Below are 27,662 nucleotides of genomic sequence, written 5' to 3'. Positions count from 1 at the left end.
ATTAATTTAAAGATTTTATTTATTTATTAGACAGAGATAGAGACAGCCAGTGAGAGAGGGAACACAAGCAGGGGAGTGGGAGAGGAAGAAGCAGGCTCAGAGCGGAGGAGCCTGACGTGGGGCTCAATCCCACAAGCCGAAGGCAGACGCCTAACCGCTGTGCCACCCAGGCACCCCGGAAAGTTTTTAAAAACTCTTGTTTTAGTGTGAAAGACTTGAGATTGTTCTATTTAGTTGTGGGAAGAATTATTTCATGTGTTGGGGTTTTAAAATAGTCTTGGAATACGCATATTTAAATAGCCGGTATGTACCCCTCTATGTCAGAGAAGTAAAATCTCAATAAACTGGACATATGCACTATCTAGAAAATCCACTTAAAGTCAAATCATAATAAATGACAGGTGCCTATTATGATACCACATAATTTTTTAATGCTAGCATATTATTTTTGGAAGAGATCAACGTTACAATTACTTGAATATAGTTTCATTATTCAATTACAAGATACAGACAAATCTTATAAGCAGGGTTTTGACTTCAGAACACAGTGAAATTGTAATTCCCAGATACAAATACATTCACATAAAGATATCCTTTAGTTACTGAATAATGGCTACATACTGATGACAGTAAGAATTAACAATACTTTCCACTTATGACATTTATCAATAATAACTTTCAACTAATTAGGTCCAAAAAATGAACATGTTGATCATACTGTAATTCCAAACAAATAGGTTAATATGCTCACTGTGGATGTGTGTGTGTGTGTGTGTGTGTATTTTTTCAGATAGTTTTGAAAGTTTTGAGAAGGAGCAGATGAGGCATATCGCCGTGTAATGATGTCATCAGAGTGCCTTTATGTAACGTTTTAATGTAAAATAAAGCCTAGAGCTCTAGCCAGTTAGAGTAAGTACAGTGTTTGAGTCTGTTTAGCTGTGGAACATGAGTTATCTCTGAAAAACTGGTTTGTTCCTTCTGTACAAGGTAAACAGGAGCAGAGTGTGTCTCCATTGCTTATTTCCCAGTAACTCCCTGAATTCAGGGAGATCCCCAAAGAGCACAAAAGGGAGCTCCCCACTATGGAACCTTCTACCAGCCTCACAGTCCCCCAACCCCGCCCCCCCCAGCAACTACAATGAAGTGTTCTTATCATAGGGCTGCTTCCCAGTCACCTCCTTCCCTCTTCCTTTCTTAACAATTTAGGTCTCCAAGGTGAACTACTAAGAGGACACACTCTTCTCTTTCCCATCATGCCATGCTTCTCCCCTCACCCCTCATGGAGATGGGAAAAGGGCAGAAAAGGAGAGGGAGATTTGCTGCTGAGTGCATGACAATGCAAGGGGTAAAGGAATGAAAAAGTCAACAACTAGGACTCACCAGATCAAGATGGATACTTGTAACAAATAGAAAGCACACTCTAAAGAGTCTCCAGCATTATAATTATGAATGGGAGTAAGACACAAGGTGACCTAAACGGGGCCTGAAGCAATGAAAGAAGGCCATGCTGTCCCCAGCTAAGAACCGTACATTACCTTTGCTTCTGGAAAGAATAAAATTGGTTATGCATGTTCCTAATACTGCAGTGGAAGCAAAAAGGGTCCAAGGGCTTTATTTACATGGTTCATGTTTTCAACAAGAATGCAACTGTTTTTGAATGTAATTTGGTCTGTTTTCACCAGTTTAGTAGACTGTCTTCTAGGACTCTGGTTTGATCAAAGTTTTCTTCTCCAACTGTAAGAAAAAAAAAAGTACATAAAATAGACACACTTCTCTGTGGTTTAAAAGGTGAAAAGATAAGATGAAGAGAACTTCAAGAAATAAACATTTCGTTTTCTAAAGTATGTTAACTCCTGCACTTTGCTACTGAGAATCCAAACAAGTGTGCTTTGATTGATTTGGTTTAAAAATCTTCCTCCTCATGTCAAGACACATAGGGGAACTCACATTTCACATCTGACTCTCCGGAATGAATGAAGCTATAATGTGGTATGTTTGGTAGAAATCTGAAAAGGCCACGTCTTGCTCTAAGTGTGTCTCATCATATTTTACCTACCCACCATTAGAACCATTCAATTGCATCAAGGTACCGCCTCCATGTTTCCTGTTAACAGTGCATGTTACTTGGGAAAGATGACACGGGAACACTTTTGCACATATTCTCTTATTAGCTGAGCTAGACTAGGCCTGGGGAGGAAGTGAGACAAAAGGGAGGGACACTTGTTAGCTGGATGGTGTTGGAAAACTTTAGAGCATGAGGTATCACTTCCAGGGCAGAGGGGCTAAGGAGTCAGATGATAGCAGATTCCTGGGACTGTAACAATGGGTACAAGAGCTAAAACCCACCATAGGTAGGGAAAGGGAGTCGCCGGAGGAAAACGCCTCTCCTAACTTTCTCACAGACTATCCTCAGATAAAACCACATTCCTTCAGTTAGTTACAATATAATTTGAATGTCTGAGTTACATTTTAACCTGAATTGCTAGCACATTAGAATATGACAGGTGATGGGCTGCTCTTTAAAGGATAAAAAAACTCAATAAGAAGGACATCCTTGTACATTGGTCACTAAAATAAAAACTCACTATATAAAAGAAGAGCCTACCAAATAATACTTAGGGACTTTAGAATGAAAATATTAAAGGTGGCGAGTAATGAATATATCATATGGAAATTCAAAACTTTTCTATCAATTTAAACTAGTAAGATTCTGTTTCCTTATTTCATCGTCAGAAACAAGCTACTCTGGAAACTTTGATGATTAAAAAATTACATTTATTTTCTAAAAAAAGACTTGAAATTGGGACCTATAATCACACACTCTTCCCTAAAGTTTCTTTTTTTTTAATTTAAATTTTAGTTAACATATAGTGCAATATTGGTTTTGTGGAGCCTTCCCTAAAGTTGCTAATGAAAATCCTTCTTCTCCTCTTTAAAATTAGCTCCTCCCTTTCCATTCTAGCTCACCGTTCCTTTTTTCTTTTTTTTTTTTTTTCTGGCTCCACACATCTTCCCAGCAACCAAATCTAAAACTTCTCTTTCAATCTATCTTCGCCACTGCTCTCCTCCTACTGATTTCAACAATCAGTAAGTGTGCCAAATATCAAATTTAGAAAAGATCACCTTGGCTGTAGCATCCTCTACCCATTATCAGCTATTTCTCACCTTCTCATTGCAAGAGTTCTGAGAGCCATGCTGGCTAGTACTCGCTTTCTTCTTGTCCCAAATTCCCTCTCAACAAGGTTTCAGAAGGGGATGGCAGTAGCAAGTAGCATCCCTGAGCAGGAGCTGAGCGGAAACCTTGTGAACTGCTGTTCAATCACCCCTCGTAGCCAACATGATCTTCCCTTCCCATTGATTTCTGTTCTCTCACTAACCATTCTGCAACATGTGCTGCTTTAGTCTGGGTAGGCTGCTTTTCTGGTTCTCCTCTTACATTGCTGCTTTCTCTTTGAAATGTCCCTTCACTGATAGGACTTTCCTCCTTGTCCCTTCATCTCTAGGCATTGTCTAAGGCAAATCCTTTATTATCTGCCTTTCTCCTGCTATATCTGAGGCCTAGAAGAGATTTCCATTTTCGTGATTTCAGCCTTTATTACCAGGCTCTGAATGTCCTGTTGTTCCCAAGTCTGACCAATCATCAGAATCGTTTGGGGGAATTTCTCAAGGATACAGATTCTGAGGCCTCATTTGACTTTTACAGAATCAGAATCTCTGGGTCCGAGGCTGAGGAATCCGTATTTTGAGTAAGCTCTCCAGTTAACCCCGATGGAACCAGCCCATAGATGGATAGTTGAGAGCCACTGACTTCCACACTTTTACTCGCTGGACCATCCCTGTCATCTCAAACTGAATCTCAACTATACCTGCGGAAATGTTCATTCCTCATCCTTTCAAACTCTCACACACTCCACTTCAAGAATGTGCCCGACTCTGGATTCCCCTTTATCCCTTCAGTGAATAGCTACCACATGTTATTTATTCTTCCTTCTAGGGTCTGTCAGAGTAGAGCCTCCCCATCGATTCCCACTGACTGACTGCACCTCACTCCTCACTCCTGTGGTTCCCTGTCACGTTCCTTGGCTTCTCCTTCTTGCCCTCTTCCCCCCTGGACACAATGCATTTGAGAGCTGGCATGGCATAATGAAGAGAGCCGTAGAGTCACACGGACCAGAGTTAAAATCCTAACATCGCTTCTTACTAACGGAATGCCCTGAGGAAAGTAAATACACCTCACGAAGGTTCAGTATTCTGAGCTAGAAAGATTCACATTCATATCTGACACACAGCAGACCTTCCTATATTGTAGCTATTGTTACTCTCTGTGCCATGATCAGACCCATCCTCCTTCACCATGTCATTGCTCTGCTGCCAATCCAGAGGGCATCTTACTGATTCTCAGGCAAAGAGTAAATTACCTTCATTCTTCATCCCAGTTCCAGTAGGTAGCTGCTATGTAATAGCGGGCAAGCTACTTAGTCTTCCTGTGCTTCTATTTCCTCGCCTGGAGTGTGGATAACAATGTGCTTACCTCCCAGGGTCACTATGAGGGTTAAATGTATTATTGCATATCACACGCTGAGAACAACGCCTGGCCCCCTGCATTATAGTGAGCCCGCAACAACTATTAGCTCCAGGTAGTAGCAACAGTAGCAGGCAATCATCGTCCTAGCTCTGACATAACCACTCCTCCTGCGTTCTGCTATTCCACTGACTGCTCACCTCTCTCTCTTTTTTTTTTAAGATTTTATTTATTTATCTGAGAGAAAGAGAGTGCGTGGGCGCACACATGAGTTGGGGAAGGGGCAGAGGGAGAAGCAGACTCCCCCCCCCCCAGCAGGGAGCCCCACCCAGGGCTCGATCCCAGGACCCCAAGATCATGACCTGAGCCCAAGGCAGACACTTAACTGCCTGGGCCACCCAGGTGCCCCTCACCCTATCTCTTTGCTACAAAGGTCGTTCTCATTCCTGCTTCCCTTTAATCTTTCTTTTCTGCCTGCCACAGCAGCCGGCACCTAGCAGGCATAAGTGCATATTTGCTGAATTAAGTATTAATAATTCCCTCTACCCACCCACAGCAGCCCCGGCCTTGCTCTGAATTCAGAGGACCCCCCAATCCCACTCTCTTGCATTTGCTTCTCATCAGTATCTTTTTCACAAGAAAACCATAAGCTTGAAGCCAGAAAGTACCTTTTGCTCTCTTCTCCCTGCATGGCCTATCCAATACTAGGCACAGAGGATATACATGTCTTCTCCATTAGCATAAGTGTCAGAGCATTAGGCCAGCAGCAACCTGTGCTTTGACCACCAGACCACTTGCTGTATATTTTTAAAATATTTAAACATTTACATCATGTCACAATATGGCATCATTACAATTTTTGAGAGGGAAAATTCTAGGTCTATTTATTATGCTTTGATGACTTCTATTGTTAATAGTAATTAAAATTATGTACCTTGGTTTCAATTGGCTCTCATAACAATCCTGAACATGGGTATCATTATTCCATTTTACCAATAATGATACTAAGACTCAGGGTCATCCAGCTAGTAAAGAAGCAGAACCAGGATTTGAACCATGTCTGTTATATACTCCAAAGCACTGGCTTATCTATTACCAAGATGCCTCAGTTCAACTTGTGGTTTCAAATGCTACATGGACAGAGTGTCTGTATTTGAAAAGTACACCTAATCTTTGTATAGGAGAAGCTGTATAATGAAAATTACACAGGCTTAGAATCAGAACTGGCCTATATCTATTAGAATATACAATATATTATTGCTATATATGTGAATAAAAATATTTCATTTTCAGCAATTTCATTTGGTTCAGTCATTTGGTTCTAAGTGAAATAAGGTTACAATAGGCTCTGGATTATGAAATTAATATGAAATTCCCCAGGGTCATCAAGGAAATGTTTTTGTTCCTGGGGACTTGCTTTAATGAGAAATGTACTAGTGTTTGCATAATAAACATATCTGAGTTTCTGGAGCTGAGGGCAACTGTTAATTATACTTAAAGATCTGAATAAAGGCAACTTTGTTGTATTCAACACAGAATTGCAAACGTAATCAAAGCTTCCCTGTCCTGCAGCTGAAAGAGGTCACTATACTTGTACCTTCTTGTGGTTTCTGCAAGGAAGCCAAGAGCAGAGCTGCTGCCTCCAGAAGGGTTAGTAGTTGGGGATTTGGGCTGCGTCTTTCTGGAGAAACAAAAGTATATACAGATTCTATTAGCATTTAAATATTCTTATTCTGATATGCTATAAATAGAAAAACCTTTATGAAATAGATTTTTGATCCCTTAGCAAAGTCCCGCCCCCCTTACACAGAAGACTGATTTTTAGGAATTGAAACATGTTACACTTCCCGCGGATGTTACTTATTTTGGTTATATTGTATATTACAGGTATGAAAGAGAATTTAAACTATGTACTACAGAGAATTTCACGAAAGGAGGGTGGATTAAGGTAAAGAACCCTGAATAATTTCACCCTTCAGAGCTTAAAATGGAATGTCTGGGCAGGAACATTCAGATGTAATGGATATTGCTGGGAGCCTGGGCTACTTCCCCTCTCATTTCGTCCAAAGCTGTTTGAAATAATCTACATTCTTGGCCACGCGTAAGGCACTTAACAGTCCCTGGCCCTATTCTTAATGGCCCCTACCTATCAACAATTTCTGGTTTTAAACTGCTTTATAGCCCTTTCTAGTAATGTAATGGGGACGTACATTTGAAGTTTCCAGGTAAATCACTGCTTTAATAACAACAGAAACATTAAGAGGAAACCGTTTAAGTGTCTTGGCATAAACCGGGAGGTACATTTCAGTGGCAGTTGCATCGTTCTCGCTCCCCCTCCTTTACTCCTGGAGGGTGAACCCCCAGGCCTGGCCTGTCCCTGGATAACTCCCCCGGGACCTCTGCACAGAGCGCGGCCAGAGGGCGGTCCGAACAGCCGAGATCACGTTCGGTTTCGGGAGCCTCAGCGCCAGCTTCAGCCGCCCAGTAGTGCAAGGAGCCGCGGCTGCCAGCTTAAGCTCGGCCCTGGCTGGCTCTCTCTCAGGGCGGCCCCGGAGCTGCATCCCTCCCGGCGGGGAGCCGCTGTCGTGGGGCGCGGGGCAGAGCGCGCCCTGCCCGCTGGGTCCTGCTGTGAGTCGCCGCACCGGTCTCCCCTTCCTAGCTCACTCACCCGGCGGCGGCCGGTCGGAGAGGTCCTTCTTCCGGCTCTGGTCCGAGATGAAGCGACGCCCCTCTGCAAAGAAGAGACGCAGGGCTCAGCGCCCGCCGGGTGCTCAGCAAGCGCGGTTAACCTGTGCTCCGCTCCGCGAGTCCCCAGGCGGGAGGGGTGGGGCGGCGGCGGCCGGGGTCCGGGCTGGACTGCCAGTTTTCCCGCACTGGGCGTGCAACCTCCGGCTGGACCAAGCGTCCTGCCCGCGCACTGCCCGCGCCTAGCCGCGCCCTGCCGCGCGCCCTGTCCCCGCGCCTGCGGAGTCCTGCTCGCGCGCTGCCTGCACCTGCTGCACCCTGCCCGCGCCCTGCCCGCGCCCTGCCCGTGCCCTGCCCGTGCCCTGCCCGCTGCAGCGAATGGGTTTTGGAGCAGTGGTCCGGTTCAAGGGTCCTTGCGGTGTTTCCCGGGCTACTCTGGAGTCTTCCAGTACGGCAAGAGCCAGCAATGCTCCAGTTCAGAATGGAAAGGTTCTAATAATCTGAGAGTCTTTCTCTTCCATTGCCAACCCCCCCCGCCCCTTTTCTTTGACGGCGACCAGGCTGACCTCGATTATTTAAGGGAACACACTCGATATTATTCTTTCCCCACACATCTATCCCATAGATTCATGCACCCCGAAGGATCCTCCTTTATTGCTGTAGGAAGAGCAAAGTATTTGGAACATACGTGCACCCTTCAGATACAGCATAGATTGAGGAGTCCAGTTCCTTCGCTCAAAGAGACCCTACAACCCAGAGAGAAGAGAAAAGCAGTAAGACATTGTAGCCCAGTCCTATGTTAGAAAAAAGAAAGGAAGAGAGGGAGGGAGGGAGAAGAAAGAGAAGAAACAAAAGGAAGGAAGGTAGGAAGGAAGGGAAAGGAAGGAAAAGAAAGAAAATCCAGGAGCCCCAGTTTTTGCGTTTGATTACCTGTGGCGCACTGCTGGAATTTCCTAAGAAAGAAAACACTAGAAAAAGAGCCAAGGTTGTTGCCACCAGCCTTCTGAGTCCCTACAAGAAAAGACCAAAGAAAGTAATTTCTGTGCCTATAGGATCTTCTATTTCTGTAAGACCTGGACAATTTATGAACTTCTTAATTTTCGATGTGCTCTGTTTTAATAATACTCAGTATGTGGGAGAGGGGGGATTCCTGAGGCTACCTTCTGGTTAACCCAGGAGAGTTCTCTTTTAAAAAAATATTTAGAAATATGTTACTTTCATTACTTCACCCAAATGAGTGATTTTTTGTAACAAAATCAAATGATTCTGATATTTTAAGGCATATAAAATGCTTATTAAAGAATAGGTAAAATAGGTAAAAAGGAAGATATAGGTAAAATAGATTAAAAAATAGGTAAAAAGCTCTAAAGCTTTTTATAAACAGCTTAAAAGTCTCGAGTAAATAAAACTTTTACTTACCTTCATGTTCAGCTCCTTTTCAGAACCTGCGATAACTAACTTTACCTGTCAGTTTTCTAATCTTGTTCTGAGAGTGGGGCTTTTAAATCTCAGTGTCAAGAACCCCTCCTGATCTTCAGTAGAGTTAGGGAGTCCATAGGGACTTCTTGTCAGTATTCAAGATTGAGAGGATCTGACAATTTTTCCAGGGAGATTCATTTGCAGGAAGTAAAGAAATGATTGATGAGTGGACATCATTTATTTAGATACTGACCACATCAGCCAGAAGATATTCTGAATATATCAGCATTTATTTATTTATTTATTGCCTTTCCCACTAGTCTCACAAAGGATTTATTATTAGTAATAGAGAAAATGATTAACAAGCCCAGGCTGAATCAAAAGTAAACGAATAAAGTAAGCCAACTTGTCTTGGGTAGCTATCAAGCTCTCACTGATTACTAAACATGACACCTTTGGGTAGAAATAAAAAGGTTAGGGAATCTCAGTGGAATTCGACATCACTCCTTCACTTCTGTATCCATTTAATTATTTTACAAACATTTATTGAATGCCTACTGCGTATCAGATATTTCCTTCTAGTTCAAGGGACACAGCCATTCATTAAAAAGACACCGTCTCTGTTGTGATCAAGCTTATCTTCTAGTTAGGGGAGAAACTCTGTAAACTAGTCAAAAGGTAAATAAGGTAATTTTAAAATGTTTTAAATGCTTTATAAAATAAAAATAAGCAAGGTGATGTGATAAGTGGTGGGTTACTTTAGGGAAGGCAGCAATTGAGGGGGTTCTGGAAAGACCAGGTAGAGTTAGACATGAGATGAATCAGAGTGAGAATTAGTGTAACAGGCAGAAGAAAGAAAACCTAATCTTGGGATGGCAAAGAGCTTGGCTTGTTTGAGGAATAGGGAGACCAATGAGGCCAAGCTGAGTGGTCATGGGGTGATAAGGGAGAATACTTTGAAATGAGGTCAGAGGGGAAGAAATGGTTCATATGGAAACATGGTCATAAGCAAAAGATGATGATGGCTTAGACTTGGGTGGGACTTGCAGGGAATTGAGAGCTGTAAATGAATTTGGGATGCATGTTGGAAGTAGACAATTTAGAACATGTGGATAAATAGGATATGATTGTATAAGAAAAACAAATCAAGGATGAGTCTTGGGTTTCTGGCTTAAACACCGGGTATGATAAAGCCATTTACTGAAATTGGAGACTTTGTAAGGAGCCAGTTTAGAAAGGGGAATTCAATTTGAATATTAAAATTAAAATGTACGTTAAGGATCTAAGTTGAAGTGTGAAGTAGGCATTGGAAATGCAAAACTCTACAGAGCTCAGCAAAGAGGCCACCAGTCTACAGATCTTTTTCTAAAGGCAGAAATGGTCAAATTTAAGAATTGTAAGAATTTTAAGGCGGGAAAAGGGTTGGGATTGGACAAGAACACTTAGAGAGTGAATGGAGTTAAAGAAGAGAAGCAGGGACAGAGCTGTGAAAACAGACATGCAGAGATGAGCAGAGTGAGGACCAGCAAAGCAAGCTGAGGCGAAGTGATCAGAAAGAAAAGAGAAATTCCCGGAAACCAGGAGGCCGTGGAGGCCGACAGAATATCCAACGATGCTGAGAGGTCATGGTAGATGAACACCAGGGAGTGTGCCCTGGATTTGGAAATATGATGGTTTCTGAGCACATAAGCTAGATTGGAGTGGGTTGAAAGTGAATAGGATCTGAGGAAATAAAGACAAGTATGGACAGCATTTTTAAGTTAGCTTCACTACATTTCATTAAAAGGGGGAAAGGAAAAAAAATTTTTTTAAAGAGTAGATGCTTGAGTGTGGTGGAAGTGTGTTATTATTTTTTGGCCTTTCGGTAATATCTGAACCCTTTCATTTTTAGGGAATTCCTAACATTCCCTAAATTATGAATTATAGCATTATGAATCTTGATGGGAGGCAGAGCCTTCCTTCTATTGCAGAAGGTGAAAATGTCACTCATTTTCTCAGCCTCCCTATCAGGTAGGATGTGGGCATGTGACACAGGCTTCGCCAGTCAGACCCACTCGGATGGGAAATCTGGAGCTAGGATGGAGGAAAGTGGGAATCAGGAGAGACGTTTTCTGGTGCAGCAGCGGTTGTAGTAGGCTTGAGTTTGCGTGGCAACACTGCCTGGAGTGCTCATGTCAGATTCCAGGATGGGGACGTCCCACCACCTGCAGTGTCCTGCTCAAATCAGGTCTGTTGGTTTCTGCTGATGACAACTAACAAACCATTTGCAGAACACATAAGCTGATGGAGATGACCAGAGGAAGGAGACACTGATGCTGCTGAAGAGAAGGTAACTGCAAAAAGGAATGTGTAGAAGGCAAGAGGAAAAGGATACAAAGTATGTCAATATTCAGGTGAAACAGTTACATATATAGGCGGATACTGAACAGGGACCTGAGTACCCACCATAGGCTAAGGTACCGTAGATAAGAAAGATAATTCCTTTCCTCCAAAAGTTAGAGTAGTGCTCCTCAGGGATTAATATGTATATGAATCACCTGAGAGCCTTGTAAAGATGCAGATTCCGATTAGTACAGGTAGGGTGAGATCTGAAGTTCTGCATTTCTTTTCTTCTTTGTTTTTAAGATTTCATTTATTTGAGACAGCTAGAGCATGAGTGGGTGGGAGGGGCAGAAAGAGAGGGAGAAGCAGGCTCCCCACTGAGCAGGAAGCCTGACAGGAGGACTCATTCCCAGGACCCCGGGATCATGACCTGAGCCTAAGGTAGGCACTTAACCAACTGGGACACTGAAATTCTGCATTTCTAATAAACTCCCAGGTGACGCAGATGGATGTTACTCCCCTGATCCTAGAACAGTTTCAGGAGTAAAGCTTTAGAGGCTATAAGTGGTAAAAATGAAACTTTGGAGTCTGTGTGGCTGGGGGAATAGTTTGCCATAGAAATAGCAAGGAGTATGGGACGAGAACAGATAAATTTGATTCGGGATTGAAGTTTGAGGGGCTGATGATATCTGTCTGCAAATACTTGTGTAAGGAGTTTGGGATTTGGGCTCTTGATATTTAGACTTGCCAGCCTGTGAAGACATGAGGTTTGGTTAGTAAATGAGAATGGAATACAGAAAGTTGTCTGTAGGGAGAAAGTCGTGGAATATTTACTCCCTTTAAAGTATAAGTCAAGCAAGAAGGAGCCGAAACGTTACTGCAGTGTTCCCCACAATGTTAGAGGAAGGGAAAGAATAAAAACCAAGGACTAGTAGGTTAACACCAAAACTGGATAAAATCTTAATATTTCTTTAAATACCAGACTTCAGGGTTTTAGGATTTAATTTCAAGGGATTATAGCAACTTCCAAAAAAAAGGGCAATAAAAGAAATAACATTATACATGTGTTTGTTTCAAATGAACTCGTAAGTGAAACCCAATTGCTAGGTCACCTAACAAACAAGTAAAATGCCTATTTCCCTCTCCATGTCAAAACCACATAAAACATTTTAGAAAGAGGGACAGGAAAATGAATCACCAATAAAACCGTGTTTCGAATTTACAATTTTAAGGAAAAAAGTATGATGTGGTTTGTTTATAAAAGTTTAGCTGATGAATTCACAAGCAGATGCTTTACGTCAAAGCTGCCATTTTCAGTATAATACACACAAGTGAGGAGAACGGTTTTGACATATTATCAATATTGTAGTCTTATCAAAAGCAACACGCTAGAACGCGTTTGTCTAAAATGGCATTGCCTCCTAATACGATTTTATTAAATCACAACATTTTAGGACTTATACAAGCCCAACCTTAGAGATGGGCTAGGAAAAGTTATTTGATAAAAGCCCCTGACGGATAAAACCACTGAATTTTGTTCTGCTGACATTATGACCAGGCAATGGGCACTGGACAAATTAAGATAAACCTTTTTATAAAGGCATATTCAATGGAGCCCATTTTGCCTGTATCACTGATGTAATCTGAATTCTTCCAGTTGATGGATGGTGCCCAGGTCCACTCATACAATAATGGTCACTGTTTCAATTGTATTTTAACAAGGTTAGTGATTATTGTGTTCACATAGAAAATACTCCTATCTTGGGTAGTTACCTCGAAATATGGCTGTTATGATAATAAAAGATCCAAATTACTTCTTTGATGACTGAATAGAGGATTTTGGTTTAATATGAATGAGGTCATTATTCATTCTCCTACTTTGGCTTCATTCTATGCCAGGGCCCGTCTGCCCCATAGGCCAGCTGTCTCACAAACAGAAGTCACTTCCTCAAAGGGCTACCACTCAGATCCAGGGGCAGAGAAGGCCTGCTCTCCAAAATAAAACTCCCCACTCATTGGTCAGCGTCTACTGTCTTCCTTTCACTTAAGGCTTTGAACCTTGAGAATCTCTTTTCTGTAATCAAATAATACAAACAAGTGGAAAGTTCTATGAGAGGACAAGGATGACCCAGCTATTTTGCTAGTGGGTCAAAAAAGATATGACAGAGGCGAACTTCTGATTAGGTCTTGAGAGCTAGTAGAGGTTGTTGTGCCAGTCGTTGGATTTGGGGCATTCTACTACTGTGTCCTACCTCCTCCCACATGGGGTACAGGTAGCAGAAGGGGAGAGGTTGGAACCTTTCAGCACAGAGGACAAGCTTAGAAAGATATATGTTAAAAAGATTTAAGACTTCTGGTTTACCAGAAAATAGTCAAGACCTCCAGTTCAAGTATTGGATTCAACAAATACTTATTGGGTACTGTAAGTGACAGACATGGCCAGTGATTTTTAGCCTTACCAAAATTTATAATCAAAACACTGAAGTCGGTTTTCACAAATACTTATTGTATTATTCTTTTCATTATTATTATTATTAATTTTTTTATTATGTCGTTAGCCAATTCTTTTCATTTTGAGAAAAAAATATTTAAACATTTCTCCAGTATTTCTTATTTCTAAATTCACTGCCCACTTTTTAACCTGAATTCCATTTCTATTTACAATTATATATCTATATATTTTTTAAGATTTTATTTATTTATTTGACAGAGATAGAGACAGCCAGCGAGAGAGGGAACACAAGCAGGGGGAGTGGGAGAGGAAGAAGCAGGCTCATAGCGGAGGAGCCTGATGTGGGGCTCGATCCCATAACGCCGGGATCACGCCCTGAGCCGAAGGCAGACACTTAACCGCTGTGCCACCCAGGCGCCCCTATTTATGATTATATTTAAACAATTTGGAAATGGAAAATGTGATGACCATTTAAAAAAAAAAAAAAGAAAACTGCGTATAAGGCTAATTTAAAAAAATGAGGTGAGCTATTGTGCAATGCTAAACTAATTTTTAGAATTTCATTATAAAGATACATTTGACCACGGTTAAGGACTGAGTATGTATCTTCCCCAAATTCATATGTTGAAACCCTAACCACCAATATGAGGGGTATTTGGAGGTGGGGCTTTGGGGACGCAATCAGGTTTAGATGAGGTATTGAAGATGAACTCCCCACCCCCCACCCCATGATGGGATTGGTGTCCTTATAAAACGAAGAGACTGAAGCTCTCTCTGCCATATGAGGATGCAGCAAGAAGGCAGTTGTCTGCAAGCCACAAAGAGGGTCCTCACCAATAATTGAATCTACCCTCACCTTCTTTTTGGACTTCCCAGCATCCACAACTGTGAGAAATAAGTGTCTGTTTAAGCCGCCCAGCCTACAGAACTTGTTATAGCAGCCCGAGCTAAGACAACCACCAATTAATAGAAAAGTACCCTTTTATTGAGAGGTAAGACAAGTGTATTTACAATATTCAATTGTTAGATCATATAATCTGACTGTGAGACTTTTTAAAGCAGCAGTATTCCAGAAATTACAATTTATAAGGGGAAAAGAAAAACATTGCAAGTATGTTTCTGTTACAGAAAATTCATTTGAACAATGCCAGGTACACTTAAGGCTATGTAGTATTAGAACTTTTCCTCCATCGTTACAGCAATAATCAAAGTATTTTTGTCACAAAGACAGAAGGCTAATTTTGGAAAGGAAGAAACAATATAATGTACAGTGCTTTCTGTCAGAAGACTAATATGTTTAAAAATAGAGCCTCATCAGTGGTTCTGAGAAGAAATATACAATGCTGCCAAGTAGTCCCGAACTCACATTTGAAATTAACTGTGGACTCTGAAAACTGCTCCAGCCTCTCAATCTTACTAAGGACTGGGAGATTATCAAATCCTTTACACAACTTCTAATAACGCTTCTGAAGTAAGATTTTGAAAAAGAGATCTGTTACAGTGCAAAGAACATTTTGATAGAAATTCATGTCTACAAAGGAGTTAAATAATACAGATGTTCCTTACATTAACAGATACAGTTCTTGTTCTAAAAAGATAGAATTATCTAGCCACTGAAAATAATATGGATCAGTCAAAAATATGTATAAGAGTCCTACAGGGTAACTTGTATAAGTTGACCCCCAAAATATGTATATATTTGACACTCTCCAAATGAGGATATTACTTTTTTGAAGAACATTAGACACAACACTAGGTCTCTTATTATTCCATGAACTATTGAGGTAGGAGTCTCATTTTTGTCAACATCATCTAGTTTCACAGATTATGTCATAAGTCAAATGCCAGTACCAAAAGACAGTAATCCACAATACCGAACCATTAAACTATATACCAAGTCTTTCCTTCTTTAGACAAGCAAGGATGGAGTTCTCTGTGCATCAAGATTTAACTAAAAATAACATAAGCTGTGATATATTTTGTAGACATGTTTGTAAATAAAAATCACAAATTTCAGTTATGATTTTGTGCGTTAAAAAGCTCTGCAACTGTTAAAAAAAAGGTAAACAGTGCAATCATTAGTGGTAAAATAAATAGTACTATGGCTGTTGAAATGTGTTCTTACATCTACCAGAAAAGATGCCACCTCGGAAAACACTAATGAAGAAATGGCCACTATTTCTTCCTGCCAGTCAAGCATCAATGGTAGAAAAAAAAAAACACATTTTTTTAGTGTCATGTTAAGAAACTATAGCCCATTTAATTACAGTAAACTACCTTTAGCATGTGAATTCTGATATTTTCTCCATGAACTCAAGACGAAGAGTGATCTTATGAAGCATTCATCATGCATATTGATTTTTATGTTAGGAAAAAGCTAAAAAAAAAGGAAAACTCAGCTTTATATGAAAAGCCCTTGACATATATAAGTTTAACCTTGTTACATCTTGAAGTAAACGTTATCAAGTTATTTAATTTATGAAAAGCAAAATGATAAAATCACTACTCAAATAAAAAAAATAAAACAAAAAAGAAAGAAAAACTACACCATGACGGAAAAATCCATTTGGTTTGCATTGCTTGGTATCGTAAATAAGACTACTCAATGAAACACGGCATGTAACAGACTACTTCATGGTTTTTGTTAGATGCTTACATGTAACGAAGGACACAGATAATTAAGTCAGATTCTCAAGAAGTATGAGTAGTTCTGGAGTGTTTAGTTATAATGAATGACCCTTGCGTATTCTGACAGTGAATATCTAGTTCAGATTTTCATCTGGCTTTAAAATATTAAGAATCAGAAGAACCACAAATGTTTTATTTTAACCATATGTTTACAAAAAAAAAGTGATTCTTACATCAAAACTGGGTTTTCCTTGGTTTTAATACATTAAATGACATAATCCAATCTAACTCATGCATCACTTTCAGACACACAGTGCAACTGGAAATACTTTTGCCATTCCAGTGGATATTTCTAAAAAGCAAATGCCTACGGGTCCTCCTGTGCCTTCAAAATAAGAAGAAAAGAAACAGGCCCCACAGTTCTCCAAGGATGGCTGTGTTTCGCACATTGAGGATAAACAATAAAAATCGCCTTCAAGAGTTTCAATAAGTATTGTAACATAGATTCATCTCCTTTAGTTTGCTTGCTGACTTCTTAGATCACTTGATTAGAAGCCTGTTCTCATTGCCTCTTTGTTAACTGCTATTGGTACTTTGTAGACTATACGTTTTAAACTTCTGTAAAGAACATTACAAGCTATTTCATGTAATTTAATTTTGTGCTGAATATTCTTCAAAGGATTTTATAAATAATACAATATTTTAAATGAGTCTTCAATTCACTTGTTGTTATACCATATTGTTGCTTTCTCCAACTTTATCTACAAACTGCAAGGAGAAGAAAAACAGGTAATTAAGAGAAAGCCCATGGCATTATAAACACATTATATCAATATTTTAAACGTTGATTTAAAAACCCAGCTTTATAAGATTTGTGGAAATTTAAGGTGTGACTGACAATGGTTAATTCAGTACTACTCACCACAATCTCCTGACACGTAAATGTGTATAAAAAATTTTCTTTGCTAAGGTTGTTTTTGCATGACATGTTATGCATATGACTTTAAGGGTGCAACACGAGAAATGCAACACAATGAATAAAACAATTGGATAAAATGAAGTTAACACTGCTAGCTTAACAAAAAAATAAAAAAAATAAAAAGCTGAAATGTCAGCCATTCATGCATTAATGAACCCAATAAGATATTTCAACTGACCATTACTGAGGATCTCTTCAGGGCCTATGTAGTCTTTGAACAAACAGATTTAACTCCATTAAGTTCAATAATTAACAACAGCTATTGACTAAAAATACTTTAAATGTGTATTCTGGACTTCAGACTGAAAGTGGCAATGACATTAAAAATAGATGTAATGAGGCAAGCATAAATTTATAGTTACTGAATATAAATTTTAACACACGTTAATGTAAGTGGTTATTTACTTTGGCTACTCCACCCCAAATGTAAAGCAACTGGGCCTTCTTCAGCATTCCAGATGGTGATGCAAATATTGAAACAAAATAATTAGTGGAGATATTAAAAGTTATGTAACCCAGGTGGTCATAACACTACCAAAATCTAGCAATCATTTAACCCTTCCTTTCATTTCACTATTCACATTTTTACTGAACCATTTATTACAATGAAGTAATAATAATAGGAAACATAATTTACAGCATTGGGTGTCCATTTATGCAAATACTGAAGAATCCTTAAATTAAGGACGTGAATAATGATTACAACTGTGTAACTAGAAGTTTCGGTAAATTCAAAAGCCATTCTAAGTAAAAACAACATTAACTACAGTATGAGTTTGGAGATTAATGTAAATGAAATCTGGACATACCTCCTATAAGCCCACATCCCAACATTTTATATTATTATAAATAGGTGATTGGTGCGTCACTGCTTTGAAAGTTCCATAGATTCATTAGGATTTTAAGATAAACTTAGGTGGAGAGAAAGCACAACATTCCCTCTCTAAGGGGAACTTCAAATATTTAGAATTCTGACTGTAAAATTGACTTGAGGTTGGAAATGAGATTTTTGTCTTACAGCAAAACCCATTCTTCAGTGGGTAAGACATCCTTTAGCTCTCTGAGAAACCCATAAGTGCTATGGATCATCTCTCTAGAAACATCTACAAACGTCTGTAAACAACTTTAGGAAGTTGATGGCCCATCTTGGAAGAACAGATCTTATGAGATCATTCAAATTGTGGAGAGAGGTGGGAACAGAATTTTATCATCTGACTTCCAGTATAATTGTGCTTGATTTAATTGTCTTAACGCATGCTATTTGGCGATACAGTCTAAGAAAGAAAATATTTATTAGAAATAATGATGTCCTTTTTACCTAATGGCTTCTAAAATTAGAAATCATATAAAAGTTAATTGAAAAGTGCCTTGAACTCTCAAAGAGAAAGGTAGCATAGCATAACAATCAGAGTTAATTTAAAAAAAAAAATCAAGAATATTAAAAATGGATATAGTGAAACAAAATTTCAGGTTTTTTACAGTTAGCAATGATTATTTTCTCTGGTATTCATGATAACTATGATCTACAACCATGATGTAACAATTTATGTCATAATAAAAAACTTATCAATTAATCAAGTATCAATTACTTGTATTTCTAGAAGTAAAGAGCATCAAAGATGGTTTAAACATTTTATTTTTAATACATGATAACTTACTGATCTAATTCCAGGTAAATTCAAGAGAGATCCAAGGACTGGCACTCTTCTAATAAAGCCAATGACCACAGGAAAGAAACCCCTAGGAAGAAGGAGAAAAAGTATTCTCAGAACTTACAGATTTATTACAAAAATCAATTGCTAACCAAGTAAAAAGAAAGGATCCAGTTAAAATTCTGAATGTCTTAGAGACTTCAAATTTCAAATGTTACGTTCAGTGGTAATGTTTCTTACCTCTCCGGGATTTGATCTCATTCTTAATTATACTCCCATAGTGTTTTGCTTATACACCTGTAACACATTACTACTATATCCTGCTGGTATCTTTACAGTCTATTTCCGTATCAGAAATGAGAGATTCTCTACAGCAGATTTGACACTTAATTTAGTTTTATGTCTCCTGTGCATAATACAGTGTTTGGCAGATAGAAGACAAAGGATATACATTTCTTGAATAATTAAACCAACCTTATTTAAAGGTATTTTCTCACAGAAAATACTATTGTTTATTCACTTAGTAACTAGCATTTGTAAAATAGTGACTGTTCAAAATCTATCATAGCGTATTCAGTACAAAATTTTCTTTTTTTTCCTTTTTCTTTTCTTTTTTTTTTAAAGATTTTATTTATTTGACAGAGATAGAGACAGCCAGTGAGAGAGGGAACACAAGCAGGGGGAGTGGGAGAGGAAGAAGCAGGCTCATAGCGGAGGAGCCTGATGTGGGGCTCGATACCGTAACGCCGGGACCACGCCCTGAGCCGAAGGCAGACGCTTAACCGCTGTGCCACCCAGGCGCCCCTCAGTACAAAATTTTCTAATATGTGTATGTACTAAAAGAACTGTCATCAAGTGGCAGTAACTATGCAGTATCTATGGTTCTATGTATTAAAATGTTGTATGTATATACATATTACTGTTTAGTTGCTAAAAATAGTGAAGTGCCTTAAAATCCCAATAAAACCAATTTTATTGAGTTGAAAGTATAAGATAATGAACCTACTGGCAGTCACCTACATTTAATAAACATTTTTATAGTTGACTGAATTATCTAATAAGAGATTCAATAAAAGATTCAATGCAAACAAAAATCCATTTGAGAAAATTATGATCTTTGTACTCATGCTGATGCAAATATCTGGGTTTTTGTAATAATTACTTATTTGACATACTGGTATATTGAAAGAGAAAAAGTAAAATAAAATAATTGCCTTACCTGAACAAGAGAAAGAATCCATAAATTTCAAAGATCATGCCTATCAAAGGCCAACCAATAAGGACTACAAATACTCCACCCAGGAAAAATCCTGTAGCTTTCATTTTATGTTTTTGGAAGAAGAATCTGAATGTTCTTTCTAAACCAATGACAAAAGCCAAGCCGGCCACAAATAAAACCTAGAAGAGAAAGAAAATGTGAGATAGAAGAAGTAGTTAAACACACTGTATAAATTTGAAAAGCAAGGTCAAAGCTAAATATAATAAAAAGCAGCACATCTGGCTCTTTGTAGGGGCAACTGGCTGGAGGAAACTATGATGCATGCCAAAAGGCAGAATCAAGGAGTGGGCTAAGCATGCGAAAGCTGGAGTTGGATTCCACGCTTCTCATCCTCTTCTTTCTTGATTAAATGGAGAAAAAGAGAACCAACGAAAGATGAGATGTTACTAATGGGCATGTGCATATGCAGTGGTCCTCCCAGGTAAGCGAGATGGAGAGGGCTTTAGTTAAGCAGAGGAGTGACTGGGCAAAAGAGGAAGGCTGCCCATAAACATGTCACCCGGAAGTACTCCTGGTTGTGCACACTTCGCCACGGGCTACAGGAGTTCCTATGGGTGGGAGGAATACTGACATGGCCAAGCAATAGAAGAAACCACACAAAGCCAGGAAGAGGATTCTAGTCTTACTAATCCCAGAATATCTGGTGGCAGCAGAAATAAAAATAAAGCCGTATGTTCTCAAATATACATATATTTTGTATGTTTTCAGATAGTGAGCAAGAAATGGTCATCTATTAAAAGCTTGCTTTTCCCCCAGGTTTTAGTTCCAATACTTGCCTTTCTTCATAACTCTCTTTAATGAAAGATTTTTCACACAAGTATTGATTGAGCCTAATGGTTAAGCTTCATATTCTCAGACAGCAATGCTATTTATATTAATTAAAATACCAATTTTGAATAGTTTTGTTAACCTTTATATTTTCTAATTTCCAATTAAAAGCCTATGGTTGTACAGACTTCAAAGATATTTAGTATTATTCAGTAACTTTGTTATCTTCTTAAAGGGTTATGATTTATTTCTAGAACTCTTGCACAACCTTCACACATGGACAACAAAGTACACATTCCAAATAAACAATTCACGCACCTTTCTCAGCAAGTCGACTGCTAATATACAGATGTATTAAGAGGTTTAAATGGTTTTTAAAAATCTGTTTATCTTATGCTACTGAACCAAATGTTTCAAGTCACATGTTTTAAGTCAAACATATTAACAAATTTAACAAGACATGGGGTCTACCAAGTCATCTATTTTGAACTCCTATCTAAAGGTAGCCTTGATTCAATCTATTGTATATTACATATCAAACACTCAACAGAGTAGTCATTCAAAAACCTCTTTAAGTGTTTACCTTTTATTTAAACAGACTTTTTTTTTTTTTTTAAAGATTTTATTTATATGACAGAGAGAGAGCACAAGCAGGGGGAGGAGCAGGCAGAGTGAGAGGGAGTAGCACGTTCTATCCCAGGAACCTGAGATCTTGACCTGAGCAGAAGGCAGGTGCTTAATAGACTGAGCCACCCAAACGCCCTAAACAGGTTTTATTTCTGATATAAACAGAGAAGATAATAGGAATCTTTACATGAGTAACAATGAATTATCTCCCCCCAAATTTAATAGCAGGCAATAATTCATTTGTAATTAAAGTTACCTTATGAATTTAGTTAAAATATATGTTGAAAAACTCACATTTCCAATAGCCAGTAGTGCTTTGTCAAAAAAAAGAATCATTCCAAAGAACAGGAAAAACACTCCAAATCCTGTTAATCCCATTCCAATTTCTGCAATAAAAGTTATATAGTTAAGGATAGAGAAAAATAAAAGTTACATTAAGATCCTGATAAGCTAAGTAAGAAAATTTTTCAGTTTTTCTTTTGGCTGATATAAGAAAATAGGTCCCCAACATTGCAGGTTAACTTTATGACATTCGTTAAGATCCATAATAGATTAAACTAACATCAGCAAATAACTTCAAAATTTAAAATCTAAATGGAAATCTCTAACCCTTATATGAGAGATAGCACTTCTCATAAACATACACATGATAGAGAAAGATAATCAGGATTCTAAATATTTGATTATATATTTTTTGCCTCCCAAGAACCCTTCTGGCATCAGACATAAATATATGGGTTTTCTTTTACTATTTATCTCCTTTCATATTCTAGGACTATTATTTATACGCACAATATTTACAGTTACTTCCTTCACCTCTTAAATTCATTCCTTAACCCAGTGCAAATACTACCATAGGTCAGCACAATATACTTCACTCCGTGATACACTGCTTCTCACAAGGGCAATATCTGGAGAATCACATCATTGACTCTTCAAAAGTTAATTTTCAGGAGGTCAGGCACCACTTTTAACTTCTTGATGATACAGATTTATCTTCTATAATTTATCTAAACCATGAATCCATTCACACACTTAGTGTATAAGGCTTAGTATCAGCTCTCCAAAAGTTTCAAAGAACAGTTTTACTTAATATTAATATGCTGGGGTTTTACTCTTTTCATTCAAAAACAAAGGACTGTTGATCAACTCCTAAATGCCAGCATCTCTTCTAGGTACTGAGTGCATGGTGAACAAAGTGTAAGCATTGAAGTTTAAGTTCATCCTTACATAAAACTAACAATTTCATTACCTTTATGTTCTCTTGGTCTTATCTTTTTACTTTGAGGATTCTTAATTTTCTAAGATTACAGTTGTCCTTTTCTGGTAATGCTAAAAGCATAAGCCACTAAGTCACCTCTTTGATCATTTTAGTTTTGCTTTCAGGAAATACTTACCAATCCTTATTTTACCCAGACATATACTATCTGCATGAAATAATGAAACAGAGCAGAAACCACCATATTTTTGGAAACCCAATTTTAAATACACTATTAATGATTTCTGATCTGTTACTTAACTTTTTGGCCTTGGCTCCAAAAAGCCAAAGTCTAGGTCACAGCTACTTAAAAAAATTTTTGAGCCTTGTAAAACGTTCTGATGAATTGAAAACTTCTTTCATATATTTTTCTACACCCCCCCACCTCCTCAATTTACAGTCAACTACTGTCTTTCATTCCAACTACCTTTTTTTCCCCAAAGACAGTCTAAAAGAATTCAGGTACTGGTATATAAATATACTGATAAGTGTATTCCACAGACACAGAATCCTATGAAAATGAGAGGCTAATGCTTTCATGCTTAAATCCGTTAAGAAAATTGACCAAAATAACTGTTTAGCCGTCAGACATAATCTCCTAGAAGAAAATATGGGCAAAACGAGCAAAATTCCATTGTATGACTGTTTAGTAGTTAGGATTTAGTCACTGGCAGTGAGTGATTTGAATAGGACTAATTTCTACCTTTTCATAAATTATCCTAATGATTACATAAAAATTTTGAGACTTTTTTTCAAGATTTTATTTATTGGAGGAGGGAGGCAGTGTAGGTAGGAGGAGGGGCAGAGGCAGAGGGAGAGGCAAAGAATCCGAAGCAGGCTCTGAGCTGAGTGGGGAGCCCGATGTAGGGCTCGATCTCATGACCCTGAGATCATGACCTGAGCCGAAATCAAGAGTTGGATGCTTAAGGGACTGGGCCACCCAGGTGTCCCCCAAATTTTGAGATGTTTGTTCATCAGAAAGGAAATTATATGGAAGCACACCTACTATGTACTGAGAATTTGCCATTATGGGGTGCTTTACATACCTTAAATAACTTAGTTCTTCCCATACTACTCCCAGGTAGGTGTGATTACATCGTTTTAGAGATGGAGGAAATTGAGGTTTAAAGAAACAACTTTGTTTGCCTAGAGTCACACTTCTGGTTAAGCATTTGAACTTAGTACCTGTGCTTAACTATTATATCATACTGCTTCCTACAGGATTTTTTTTCCCCCAGGTTAAATATGTTTGATTAAATGAAACTCATGGGGCACTGGAGCATTCTGAACTTCTGGGGGGAAGCATCTTTAGGTGACTCAAGTTTAATAGGATTAGTTTGTTATCTAACAACTAAGTAGGTGTTAGTAGAAGTATTAAAAATTGACTGCAGTGAAAAAAGACGGTATCTGGATATGGTTTCACATTCACTGAAATGTTTATACAAATATGTTGTAATTCCTTTAACAAACTGTGAGGTGAAAAGTAGCACCAGCCCCATATTTCAGACTTGGAGATTTGTAACTTATCCTTGCTCACAGAATCAGCAAATGTATGTGTGTGTGGGAGGGGGGGCGCACAGGCTGTTGGGCAGGAAGAGTGGTGGTTGTGGGGAGTCAGGCTAGAATTCAAACTCAGTTTTTGGACTCCGCAGCTTACAAATGTAAAATGGGCACCAAAACACTTGTACTGTTTCATCCAGTGTAAGCCCAGGAGGAGACAGTTGCCTGTAACATATCTGCCAGAACTGGCACTGGGATGATGTTGCCAAGTATTTCTCGGTCTAAATGGGCCAGAAGTCTCCCACTGGCCTCACTGTGCCCTTTCTCATCTCCCGAATGCCCATCTTTCCTGTGCCTATGCATTCATAAGCCCTCTGGTTAAGAAAGCCCTAAACAGAGCTGCCTGCTCACCACCAGAATCATACCCAGTAAAATAAATTTATCTTTCTCTGATGCAACTATCAAACCTGCATTCCTCTTGCATACATATGTGAGTTTTTTTTCTTTTAAAGAACAATCTGATAAAAGCAGTTTAATAAAATTTGTCTAAAATGAAAAAAACTTTTTGTGGAAATTTTACAAGGAAAGATGCTTAATCCAATAGCAATCACTGTTAGCATTTTGATATCTTGTTGAAAATTTTAATATTAGCTTTCTCTTTCCTACTATGCATTTTAAAAAATAGAAAATTTCATAATAAAGAATTCAACTGAATATCAACCAAGTTGAACAACTCAACTGAACATTATGGTAGAATTTCAGGCAACGTGACATAATGAAGTAAAGATCTAGAGCATGGGAACTACCCAACTCTGTACCCCTCAATAAATCTTGTGTTTTTATAGAGAACAGGTGGGGCCAGTGCTATTATAGAACCCCTTAAAACAATCATGAATTGCTTTTTATTCTGTTCAGTGCTTGGTCACCCTCTCCCAGAATCAGAATCCCAGAATAATCTTGGCAAATCACTTGAATGATGGCCAATTTCTGCAGTTAAACACACACACACACACACACACACACACACACACACACAACACACACACACACACACCATTTGAAATCCAAAGAACTTTTGGTTCACTAACAATTTTGTATTTCAATCCACTGTCCTACCAAAAACAAATGGCAAATGAGCAACGAAGAATATAATTTCATCTTCTTCATCAATTTAATGAAGGAGAATGCTCCCTGTTCTGCCCATATTCTAACCCAATCTCCTTGTTCAAGATTGTGGAAGAATGTAAATCAGGCACCTGTCCCTATAAGAAGTCTTCAATAGAAGAAAATCTCTATGCAGAGGATTTATAGTTCATACTTTTTTTTTTTAAATGATTTTTTATTATATTATGTTAGTCACCATACAGTACATCCCCGGTTTCCGATGTAAGGCTCGATGATTCATTAGTTGTGTATAACACCCAGTGCACCATGCAATACGTGCCCTCCTTACTACCCATCACCGGTCTATCCCATTCCCCCACCCACCTCACCTCTGAAGTCCTCAGTTTGTTTCTCATAGTTCATACTTTTAATCTATGTAATAATCAGACTCAGAAAGGAGAAGTAATAATACTTCACAGTTAGAAAAGCTGCATAGAGATAAGCACTTTCTCTAATTAGTAGGATTAGAAATAAATTTTAGCAATTTAGGTATACAATTCTAATTTTCTTAGACAACCTAATTTTAAGTTTGGGTTTCAATCAAGAGGAACAGAACACTACACCACAACACCACAAAGGCAGCAACTCTAAATATCCTACACAATCTCTCTCTCAAAAAAAAAAAATCAATGCATAATTCTATGATAAATATCTACTGCTGTATCTACTCTTGCTATGAAAGAACCACATCATTCTAAGACAGATCTCAAGTAAAGTTTATAACCAGTTTTCTTAGATGCTAGTAGGATATAGTGAACACAAAGGTTTCTGAGCCAGCAGACCCGAGATCGAGCCTTCTTTCTGTCACTTTCCTTATGACCACACACTGAATTTCTTTTGAGCCTCTTTTAATTTATAAAAGAGATATACTTCTCCCTGCCTTATAGGGCTCTTATAAAAATTCAGTGTAATGATTTATATGAAAGCACTTGGTAAAATGAAAGAAGGTGCCTTTATACAATTGCTAGTTTCTGTTATAACAGTAAAAAAAAAAAAAAAAAGGACTTTATGTGTCTTCTGATCAGAACAGGCCAACAGAACAAAACGGGCACTCTTCCTGGGCCAGTGCAGGTGGCTCCAAGGTGCAGACACATCCAACCACAGGAAGGAGAAGAGCCTGACTGGGGTGAAGGTGTATACAGGAGACCTTGTAAGTTCTCTGAAGTTCAAGTCAACCATGACTTCAACCCAAACCTTAAGACTCCACTTTAAAGTAGGGCATTTAAAATGAAATTCTATTTTTAATGGACAGTTTAGTTCTTAAAATCTTGAAAATCAAAATAAGTTAAGCAGAATAAGAAATGATCATAACGGATAAAGCAAAGTGACACAAAAAGACTATCATGACCACTAAAAGATAGGACCTACACGGTTGGGCAGACAAGTAAATACTAAAATGATTAAGGCTGACAAAAAGGTGGAGAAGTAGTAGTGTTTAAAATGAAAGAAAAGGAAACAGCAATGTTAACTTTAAGACACAAGCTAGGCCTTGGAGAACTCTGTGGTAGGCAGAAAGAGATGCTAAAATAATAAAACAAGTCACAAAGCACAATATACAACATTAAGGAAAGAAATCGTTTAACTGAACACAAGGTGGCTTTTTACTACTATGGAAACATTAGGTGGTAGAAAAGTGAAATCATTTCAAGGAATCTTTGGAAGGTCGTTTCCAGAGGTGCCAAAAGGCGAAATACTCAAGATATTTAAGTGTAAGCATATTTTAAAAAAACAAAAACACAACCAAAACCTGTAATAGATGACACTTAAAATACCGCCTCCCGAACAACCGGCCAGTAACTTGTAGACGACCCCAAGTTTGTCGTGTGCACCAACATCCCCACGGGCACCGCGCATCAAACTTTCTCTTGTGGCCATCTGCAGGAACAAAGCGCCCATCTCACTGGGAGTGAGAGCAGTGAGACCCTGGTGCAAGACAGACACTCAGCAAAGACTTCCCCCTCCCCAGATCGGGCGTCTCCCCAGATCCCACTGACCCTCCTCCCAAGCCGGGTCTGCCACTGCAAATCCAGCTCCCGCCCCCTCAAGGCAGCTCTTCTGGTCCCGCATCCCTAGCTCCGTCCCGCAGGCCGCCGCCCCCAACGCCGAGCTTCATTCATTGACCCGGACAGAGGGGCGGGCGGGCAGGCGAAGACGAGCTCGAGCAACGGGTGTGCGAGGATCCAGGCGGGGATTCCGGGAGAGTACTTACTCTGGGTGTCTGTTAAGGAGATCATCGCTGCAGTAGTGAGGGCAGCGGCTACAGCACCTCGGGGCGCCCAGGGCGTGAAGCAAAGTCGGGAGAAAAGAAGCCGGGAAACAGCCCAGGGGAGATCCGCCACGTCTTCCGGAAACACGCAGCCACACCGACCCCAGCTTCAGACCGCTTCCCATTGGCTAAGCCCGCACC

General features: G+C 39.0%; 2 protein-coding genes across 2 annotated transcripts; both read right to left on the bottom strand.

Moving 5' to 3' along the window:
* Nucleotides 1-419: 419 nt before the first annotated feature.
* SPX (spexin hormone) lies at nt 420-8,632 on the bottom strand. The gene is made up of 6 exons (XM_045811855.2): nt 8,627-8,632; nt 8,138-8,218; nt 7,896-7,953; nt 7,191-7,253; nt 6,120-6,203; nt 420-1,734 (listed from the first exon to the last, which is right to left on the bottom strand). Exons 1-6 carry the CDS (start codon nt 8,630-8,632, stop codon nt 1,676-1,678), a joined length of 351 nt encoding a protein of 116 aa, XP_045667811.1. The 3' UTR covers nt 420-1,675.
* A 5,731-nt stretch (nt 8,633-14,363) lies between these two features.
* Nucleotides 14,364-27,623, bottom strand: GOLT1B (golgi transport 1B). Its single transcript, XM_045811871.2, has 5 exons — nt 27,465-27,623; nt 21,628-21,719; nt 19,879-20,057; nt 18,666-18,747; nt 14,364-16,796 (listed from the first exon to the last, which is right to left on the bottom strand). The coding sequence occupies exons 1-5, from the start codon at nt 27,487-27,489 to the stop codon at nt 16,758-16,760; spliced, it is 417 nt and encodes a 138-aa protein (XP_045667827.1). The 5' UTR covers nt 27,490-27,623; the 3' UTR covers nt 14,364-16,757.
* Nucleotides 27,624-27,662: the final 39 nt, after the last annotated feature.

Source organism: Ursus americanus, chromosome 25 (genome assembly GCF_024610735.1).
Source record: "Ursus americanus isolate L20-20 chromosome 25, mUrsAme1.1.p, whole genome shotgun sequence".
NCBI classification, from domain to species: domain Eukaryota; kingdom Metazoa; phylum Chordata; class Mammalia; order Carnivora; family Ursidae; genus Ursus; species Ursus americanus.
This window is presented reverse-complemented; position numbering and strand designations above follow the sequence as displayed.